The sequence below is a fragment of the Chrysochloris asiatica genome, unplaced genomic scaffold (genome assembly GCF_000296735.1).
Source record: "Chrysochloris asiatica unplaced genomic scaffold, ChrAsi1.0 scaffold00010, whole genome shotgun sequence".
NCBI classification, from domain to species: Eukaryota; Metazoa; Chordata; class Mammalia; order Afrosoricida; family Chrysochloridae; genus Chrysochloris; species Chrysochloris asiatica.
Window position 1 is genome coordinate 20,896,445 of NW_006408528.1, and position 10,166 is coordinate 20,906,610.

Genomic DNA, 10,166 nt, shown 5'->3' on the forward strand with positions numbered 1-10,166 from the left:
CCTGGCCTTGTCTTCACTGATGATATGGAGCTTTTCCATCTTCTCTTTCCACAGATGTAGTCTATTTGATTTCTATGTGCTCCATCTGGCGAGGTCCATGTGTAAATTTTAGTTATACATCAACTCAAAAATGGATGCACAACCATAGATTACATAAGCAACTAAAATCGCAAAAGGATTATTTTACACAGATTTCCAACATTACTTGGAGATTTATTTTCTCAGTTCTACTACTAATTGGAGTCCTGGTATGACATTATAGGATAAGCACTATAGGATCACCAAAATGTTGGTGGTTCAAACTCACCAGCTACTCCTCGGACCTATTCAGGGTCTCAATGAGTGAGAATCAACTTAACAGCACTTAACAACAACAACCACTTATTATCTGTATGATCTTGGGCATGTATACTGGCTTCTTTAAGCTCTAATTTCATCTTTAACATGGTTATGATGGTATCTCCCTTATAACGAGCGATAGTACATGTAAATCATTCAACAGAGTGCCTAACACAAAGTAAATACTCAATAAACATTCTTATTTTTTCAGCTCTTTTACCTATTATTTACGTTCTAGTAATTTATTACCACAGTAAACACATCCAACCAGATAGTCACAGAAGCTATGGTTTTTGGTAATTACTGATTCACGTGTCCCTATTACTGAATGATTTCACAGTTGGCACTATAAATCTACTTGTAATATCAGGATACAAAAGACAGTCTGTCCCTTTTCTTTTGGAGAAGGAGATCCAAATATGGATCCCTGGTTAACATTTAATATTTCTATTTTTCTTCAATGTTTAATACCTTAAATATTTTCAGGAGTTGCAAGAAATAAGAGTGCTTCCAAAGGGACAGAGGTAAGAATTCTTTGATCCCTGTGCCCTAAATGACTTTTAAAGAAACTGGTCCCTTACCAGTTTAGCCCAGCAGTTAAGCATAGAGTCAGTGGAGTTAAAATGCCTAAATTCAAAGTCCCTTTCAACTACCTACTACCTCTGTGACTTTGTGCATGACACAATTACTCATCACATGTGATTCTGTGAAGACACAGTAAAGTAATATACATCAAATACTTAGAAAACATTTTAGTATGTGTAATTATTATAAGTAGTGTATTTTTCTATTATAAAATACTTACAATATTTAAGCAAATATTATAAATGATATTTATGTAAGTAAATATTACTTATAAGTAAATTATACTAACAAATATAACAGTATTATATATAGATATAAAAGTATTATATACAGATATAACAAATTTAACAGTATTATAAATACATATTATATACAGTATATAAACACTATTATAAGTATTTTCTCTTTTTTTATTCTTTTCTTTTTCTTTTCACTTTTCCTTCAAAAATCCATCCTTCTCTTCTGTCCACACACACCCCTCCCCCATTTCATGACATGCTCGTTCCCTTGTGGGCTCATCTATGATTCCTAATGATACATGAGACTTTCTTAAGCCAAATTATTGAACACTATAGTCCTGGTGTGGCGCTGTGGATTAATGCACCAGACTGCAAAGCCATTTGAACTGCAAGGTCAGCGTTTCAAAGTCACCAGCTGCTCCTTGGAAACCCTATACAAGGTCACTATGGGTCAGAATTGACTCCACGGCACTCAACAGCAACAACAATGACCTTAGAGATCCCTGTTCTGAGGTTTCCCTCTATGTACTTTTTAGAAAGGCTCCAACTGTAAAAATGATAGCAGAACTCTTGGCAGTGTTCTCAACATGAAAAAATAACAGTACAGTTTTTACTAACCCCTAATCTAGGTGTCATTCATAATTTCCCACGTATCAACTGTAAAGTAGAGAGTGATACAAGACTAGTTACTTTTGTGCACAGCCAAATTGTTGAATTTCAAAGAGGCATAAAAGAAATATATACAAATTGAGATCTCATTGAGTAAAAGCAAAACTTGCCAGAAAACTAGAATTCTGAATTTCACTTCTTATCAACTATTTAAAAGCATACTTACTAATGGCGTAGTAGAGTCCTGATGTGGCACTGTAGGATAAGCACTAGACTGCTAACAGTAAGATTGGAAGTTTAAACTCACCAGCTGCCACTTGGAAACTATACAGGTTCACTATGAGTCGGAATCGATTACAAGGCACTTAACAACAATAATGGTATAGTGGGTTATGTGTTGGGCTGCGAACCTCAAGTTCAGCAGTTCGAAACTACCAGCTGTTCCGCAGGAGAAAGATGAAGCTTTCTGCTCCCATAAAGATTCACAGACTCAGAAACCCTCTATGGGGTTGCTATGAGTCAGAATCAACACTCAGTGGCACACAGCTAGGCAGCCATTAACTATTTAAATGTAAGATAAGGTTACTAGGATAATAAATATGTACTAGTAATGTCAGTATAACAGTTTTGATTTGTGGCAAAACTTTATAAATATTGAGCTACTTAGGTATAAAATAATGCATCCTTGAAAATAAAAAAAGAAAGATGTTTGTGCTACCCTTGTAAAATACTTCCAAAGCTGTAATTCCTAGGAATCCTTTCCACCAGGGAAGCAGTAACTGCAATTTACCATCAAGCTGACTCATCGCTCCCAAGAGAAACAGCACAACTTTAAGCACAGCTCATCCATGCTCAGACACATATATAAATATAGGCAGAAAAAGGGAGCATACCTACTATTTGCCATCTTGCTTTATTTCTATTCATTACCGATTACCAAAACTATTACAGAGCCATGCTGTTGGCATCTGACCAACTCCTTAAAAAGCCACAACACTTCCCAGTAAAAGAGACAGTGAGAACATAAGTAGGCCATCTCTTCAGTGACAACCAAGCCTTCTGATAAAAACTGCCTTCTATTTGTAGGGAAACATAAACACTGGGTTTTAACAAATTATTTGTTTAAAAATCTGATGTGACCACACAATAGAAATAATACATACTTTATTTTCATTCCAGCAAAATAGCCCACCAAATCACTTATCTTTGATGCTAGATCTGAGATACGTGGTTGGTAAAAAATTTTTAAAAGAAGAGTAATCATTAAGGTGATTATTCTGAAAAAGCAAATGCATGATTATTGTTATCAAATTATTAGGAGAGATCTTGCCCATATGGGTATCCAGTTAAAACACAATTGTATACCTTTATTTATGAATACACAATCCATTCAGCACAAATATCAAGCCAGAAGAAAGGCAGATGGAATATTTTGAATATTCTAGTTCTTAGTGTTATTTTACCAGATTGAAATTAATTCAGACAAAGAAGACAACCTTGAGGATAGCAACCTTTCCCACAATCAAATATGATTTCTTTTAGTATTATTTCTAGAACTTCAAGGCAAAATAAGCTTTCAGTGTGGGTCATTCATTCCACTTGGGATAAAAGTAAAGTATGTATTCAAGTAATTGACTATATAGCTAAAACTCTTTCACAATATGGATTCTCTATATACAATATTGATTTTACACCCATCAAATTGCCAGTATTTCCACAGAAACAAACCAAAATTTATTCCAAAAACTTAGGTGCTCTGTTTCCATTTGGAGATAGAAATTGAAACCAGGACACATTTAAAAGTAAAATTAAAGTGCTTTACATACTGTCATGGAATCCTGTGTGACGCTATAGGATAAGTACTGGACTGTTAATCACAAGTTTTAGAGGTTCAAACCCACCAGACACTTCTCAGAAATCTATACAGGGTTACTATTAGTTGGAATCAAATCAAAACACTTAACAATAACAATCTATATTATCATAGGTTAACATTAAGACAAGTACATTGATGACGTTCTTATACTCAATGGACCCCATCTTACCAGGTCAGAAGTAATTCCTGAATTAGGTTAGATGACTTCAAAGGTGTTTTCCATCTTTAAGACTATGTAATTCTACTAAATTAGGTAAATTAGAATAAACTGTAACTTCACTTCAGGGACTATAATAAATTCAGGAAATCTGGGCATCACTTTGTAATGATGCGATTGTTATAAAATGTCAAAATTGTACCCGGCAGCCTGAAGGAGTCAGTGTCATTTAAGATTCATATTGTTGTTGTTGTTAAGTGTGTTTTAACTGGATACCCATATAGGCACCATCTCCCCTATTGTGTCTTACTAATAATTTGATAACAATAATCATGTATTTGCTTTTTCTTTTTTCAGAATAAGGTATAGGGTTTCCAAGGAGTGGCTGGTGAGTTTGATCCACTGTGCAGTTAGCAGTCTGGTGCTTATCCTACAGCATCATGCCAGGACTCCAAGATTTATATAATGTTTACTATATGCCCAGCATTGTTCTAAGTGCTTTATAAATAGTAATTCATTAATATATTTTCAGTATACTCAATATCTAAGTTCTTAAGATGTTTAGTGCCATTTACCAATGTATTAAACAATCACAACCTCTTGAAATTAAAATTGTTTCCAACCAATAGGATTATCCCACATTAACATGAATCTAGTCAGGTAACTGTTTACTGAAATCTTTCCATGGCTCTGAACTATCATCAGAACAAATGCAAATTTCTCAGCAAGTCATGAAGGTAATGTAGCATCTGCCCCTGCTTTCCTGTTTGGTCTCATCTGTCCCTTAAATCCTATTTGAAGTTAACCCAAAAAAAGTATCCTAAGTCCTAAATCCCTATGTACTTGACCCTCTTTCTGATATGTCTCCTCCCCACTTTTATCAGGAAGATTCCTATTTACCCTCAATACACTACTCAGATATCACTTCCTCCTGAAGCCCTCCTTGACCAACCGTGGTTAAGTAAAGTGTCTTCTCTACTCCCATAGCTCTCTCTGCTTGCCTCCAGCAAAATATCCAGTGGTGGCAGAGAGTAATTGCTCATTCACTCATCCATCTTCCCACTTACCTGTGAATTCTTTAAGGGCTACAACTAGAAAATCACTCTGGCTTTATTTCTGAAGTACAAAGAATATAACACATATGCCATATATAACATTTACTGAATGTCCAAGGATACCAAAAAAAACATATGCCCAAATAATAAAGTCCATATAAAATTAATTAACTTAGGTTTTGGGGTCTCAACAACAGCTTTCAAAGAAACTTGAAATACCAAGATGCAGGAAGAATTTCAAAATTTTCCCAACAGTTGCTGATGTTGTTAAGTGTCATTGAGTCATTTCAGACTCATAGAGAGCCTGTGTAGGGTTTCCAGGGTAGGAAGAGTGAACTTGTGGCAACCGATTGCCAATTGCAGTCTAAGGAGCATGACAAATACAAGGACATCCCAGGTGATCTAGACATTTAACCAATATGTGCCCTGTGTACCTGCCTGTGTGTCCGGCACTGGTATAATTTCTTGTAATAATTACATTGATAATAAGGAAGTATCTTCACTTCCATTTCTGACTTGAATTAATAATTTATGCTGTTTAATCTAAACCCTAGCAATTCACTTATACCTCACCAAATGCCAATGATTCTTTCCTATTATAAGGTTTATTATTGTAGAAAAGGAGCTACAAAGTCCAAAGTATCTTCTGCATAATTAGAGAGGTCTGTGTGCCAAAACATTGGAAAAATGATGCTTCATATGGGGGAAAAAGAATAAGAACTTGCTGTTTTCCAAAGGTGAGAGATCTTTTACCACATCAGAGAAGGACGTAAGGGGTCTGAAGACATTACCTGCATGAAGCAGAGACTCTGGGAGTGTCCAGGCTCAATAGATTCAATCATGTGTTTTTCATTTTTTGTGCCTCTCCTTTCTGACTCCCTTCCTCTCCCAGTAAGCCTTTGTGGTTTGTATGAAAGCAATGACTGTATCATCAAAATCTAGACTGTAGGAAACTCAACAGGGCAAAAGACCCTATGTCTTCGAGGAAAAAATTGCAAGGAAAAAAGACATAAAAATGTAAGGGAAAAACTATATGTTAAAAGATATTTTAAAAACAAAGCACACACACAAATCAACTAATTGCATCTGTAGACATTTGGATCCTAATTCAAACAAACAAACATAAACACATGGTACTTATGAGGAAACTCTAAATTTGAAAAGACTGGACAAGTGATAATATTTTTAGACATGAAAATATTATGGCTACATTTTTTTAAAGAATACTTATCTCTTAGAGGTACATACTGGTTTTTTTTTCCCTTAGTGAAAAGATGTCTGGAATTTACTTCCAAATAATATGTTGTTATTGTTAAGTGCCACCGAGTCGGTTCCGACTCATAGAGAACCCGCATACTTTCCAAGGAGCAGTTTGTGGGTTTGAACTGCCGACTTTGCAGTTAGCAGTCCCATGCTCATCTTATAGCACTAAGAAGAGGAAAAAATGAAGAATGTATACATAAAACAAGAATTGATATGAGTTGTTAATTTGTGAAACTGGAGAATTCAATACTACTATGTCTACTTCTGTATGTTTTTAAATTTTTTCTTAAAACAATGGTTGTAAGTACATGTGAGAACATTCCTCAACAAAAATAATCTTAACTTATTAAAAAAATGATGAAACTGTGTTCCTGCTTCTTCAGTTCTACCATGGAAACAAATCAAAATTGAGAAGAAAAAGAAGTACTTTCCAAACATTAATTCAAATAATAAAGCTCTTCACTAAAGGTTTGGCTTATCAGATTTTCTACTACAATAATGTAACTTGAAAGATACTACTACAATCCTTTAAATTCATTGCCTATTTTATTTTAGCATATTTTATCAAAATTAAAATTTGACTATAATTACAGATTTAATTATTTTCCTATTTATACCTATTTTACATATACAAATAAGTTACTATAAGTATTACATCACCAAAATACATCCTAAATATTAATGAATGTTTATACATGTGAAAACATTCAGCCTGCCTTTCCTTTACTGAAATCTATACAAACGTTCAACTAACTGAACAAGTCTTTCCTTCAACTACACAAACAAGTCCTACTATAGGTAGGTGGATACCCAAAATATTTACATAGCTTCAAAATATTTACCCGAAACTAAGCAGTAAGTTCAAAATCATTTCCAGGCATATTTGGATATGTAATAATGATATAAAGTACAGTGCAATGGTAAAATTTGATTTTTTTTAAACAAACCCTAATTACAGCCTAGTGCCGTGCTATACAAGCATTGGGCTGCAAGGTTGGTTTGAACTACAAGGTTGGCAGTACAAACTCACCAGCCACTCCTTGGAAACCCTATGCAGAGTTGCTACCAGTCAGAAGGGACTTAAAAGCACTTAACAACAACAACAATTGTAACTAAACAGAGCGTGATGGCACACTGGATTGCCACCCAAAAGACAAGGCTCTCTACATCTGCAAAGATTTACAACCTTATAAACCCAGCAAGAGCAACAACAAATGAGTCAGAAAATACTCAAGGATTGCAACCAAAAACCAACGAGTCTTTCTGGAGTGGTGGTTGTTAAATGCCATCGAGTAGTTTCCAACTCAGCTACCCTGTATAAGGTTTGCAAGTAGCAGCTGGTGGGTTTGAACTACCAACCTTGTGGTTTGCAGTCCAGTGCTGATCCTACAGGGTCACATCAGGAGGTATAGGTAGATGAGCACATTGTAATGTCCACAAATTAGACTGTACTATTGCGAATCCGGCTGCGAACCTCAAGGTCAGCAGTTCGAAACTACCAGCTGAAAGATGAGGCTTTCTGCTCCCGTAAAGACTTACAGCCTCAGACACCCTGTACAGGCTCGTTATGAGTCGGACCGACTCCAAGACACATAACCACCAGTACCACCAAGAATCTCAAAGTTGAGTTTATTTCTAGGATTTGAGTTTCTGTTGGGATGTCTATACTTGTTTTTCTAAAATTTTCTACAGTATCATTTTAGGTTAAATCACTTAAAATCATTGTTTTGAGGATTAAAACAACAGTAATGATGCCAACCTTGGTCAAATACCATATCCCTTTCCCCATATGTATAGCTTTTGCTTGACAGCAGGGAGGGGATCTGCTTCACTCTAGGGGACTGGTGGGGATCTTCCTCACAAAGTCAACTTCAAGCTTAGCCCTAGGCCTGTGGTTCTTTCCATTCTTTTTCGTTCCCTTTTTCCTTTCCTTTTTGTACAGGGAATGCCATGCATGACTCGCATTTCGCCGAAGACACCGCGTCTCCGAGGCAACCAAGAACAAACGTGGGGTCGCCGGGAGTGGGGGGGAGAGCCACCCACCCACCTGGTCCTCGCCTCTCACCTGCCTACCGCCGGGGTCGCCCCGCACCCGCGTGTCCAGCGCATGGTGCTTAGTTTCGTCCTCGCCGCTGGAGCGGTAGATAAGCCGGAGCGGCACGATACTCTGGCGCTCCAGGAAGCGGTTGTCGTTCCTCCTCTCCAGCTCTGTCAACGAGGCGTCTTCTCCAGGCAGAAAGGGGAGCAGAAGGGAGTGATAAGAGACAAAAATATCATCCTGACCCACACTGGTTCACCCTGCGGTCCTACGTCTCCTACAGCAAAATCTCACCGCCCCCTCCCTCCCGGACTTCATCTGGAAAGACGCAGACACACTAGTCGGAGAGCCTTGGACCAGTTCATCTCAGAGCATCCAAGATCGGGGCCCAGAAGCGGGACACTCCTTTTCCCATCCTTCCCATTCTTCTTTTGCAGAAAAAGAAAAAAGATGCATTTGACCAAACGCTTCTAATGCATCCGTGCACGCGTACACACACACACACACACACACACACACACACGTCTTTTTGCTGCACCTCTCTCCACCCTTCCAAATAAATACCTTCTCGCGCACTAGGAAAAAAGGAACATCACTTCTCAATGCGCCTAAAGGCTCAAGAAATTCCCGGGAAACCACCCGTCCCGCATCCACTAATGGGGCGAACTTACCTGCTGGACCGCAGCGTGCCGGGGGACAGGTCCCCAAGGCGCAGAGCAGCAAGAAGGGCAGGAACGCAGCTGCCTCCGACTGCATGGTGCTGCCTGTCAGCTCGCCTTGCCAAAGACGCTCAGTTCCTCATGGGCATCCAGGTCTGGCTCCTTCGCCCGGTGGCCCCTGACTCCCTTCGGACGCCCCCTCCCAGCCCCGACTGGTGCTGCGGCGGCTGCTGCGCTGCAGCCTCCACCAAGGCGCTGCCTCAGTGCAGCATTGTGCTCCGCGGGCGCTTCCGCTGGCGGGGGGAGCGAGCGAGTGCTGCATTGGGCGGTTGGCTGAAGCTAAGTGGTTTCTAGCGCCTCCCACCTCATCCCCTGGCACAGGCTCAGACAGGCAACCAGTGCACAACAGGGAGTGAGCTCCGGGTGCACTCGCCCCCCGCGCGGGCAGGGGAGCGCGCGGGAGAGACAACTGGGAAATGTAGTTCTCTCTCACGTTGCGCATGGCTAGACAACGCGGAGTGTTGCGATCTCGTGACAGCCAGGTCCTCTACATCCTGCAGAGGGTAGAAAGTCGAAGGGCTAGAGGTCAACGCTAGCTAGCTCCCTGACACCAAGGATTTCCCACCACTGCTGAGGGTGCCGGAATTCATCCACAACGTCAACAAGCAAATGTAAGAATGCTACAAATTTAGTAGTTACCTAAATTATCAGAAAATCACACTTTCACGGATGGTAAATTAAGTCCATAAATATTGATTGAAGACCTACAATGTGTCAGGCGATTAACCCAGAACAGGGGACACAAACGACTCAAATGTAAGAGGCGCCTTTTCTCAGATACGGTTGAGTAAACAGAACGCGTTTACAATATGATGTAAAAAGCTGTTAGTACCGTGCACTTGGTTCCAACTCACAGCGACCCTGTGCAGGGTTTCCTAAGAGAAGCTGGTGCGTTTGAACTACCAACCTCATGGTTAGCAGTCAGTCCAGTGTTTATCCTACAGCGCCCACCAGAACTCCTCAACTGGGGAGTTAGGGAGAACCATTTAGAGAAGGTCTTAAAGGATAAAGTAGATTTAGTCCTACTATCCAAGAGGATTTTGTTGTTTTTCTAACATCTGCTTTCTCTAAACCTGTATTTGAAAAGCAAACATGACTGCCTATTTCATTTTTCTCAGACGCCTGTTCTGTTAACCTCTAATTCCAAATGTTACAATTTTGGGAGAACAAAACAATTATAAAATAATCATCAACATAGTTAACACTTGTATATTGTTTTACAGTTTTTCAGAGCTCATATATATTGTCATTTGATCTTAGCTGAATCATTTGACTTTGTTATTAAG

General features: G+C 39.0%; 1 protein-coding gene across 3 annotated transcripts in view; it reads right to left on the bottom strand.

The window, feature by feature from the left end:
- The window catches only part of ADAM22 (ADAM metallopeptidase domain 22), a 267,600-nt gene extending 258,465 nt beyond the window's left edge, over nt 1-9,135 (bottom strand). For all 3 annotated transcript variants that reach the window (XM_006834320.1, XM_006834319.1, XM_006834318.1), the window contains exons 1-2: nt 8,833-9,135; nt 8,189-8,349 (exon numbers count right to left, since the gene is read on the bottom strand). In XM_006834320.1, coding sequence (XP_006834383.1) covers nt 8,189-8,349; nt 8,833-8,917 — 246 coding nt within the window. In that variant the 5' untranslated portion in view covers nt 8,918-9,135. The remainder of the gene's footprint in view (nt 1-8,188; nt 8,350-8,832) is intronic.
- Between the last annotated feature and the right edge of the window lie 1,031 nt (nt 9,136-10,166).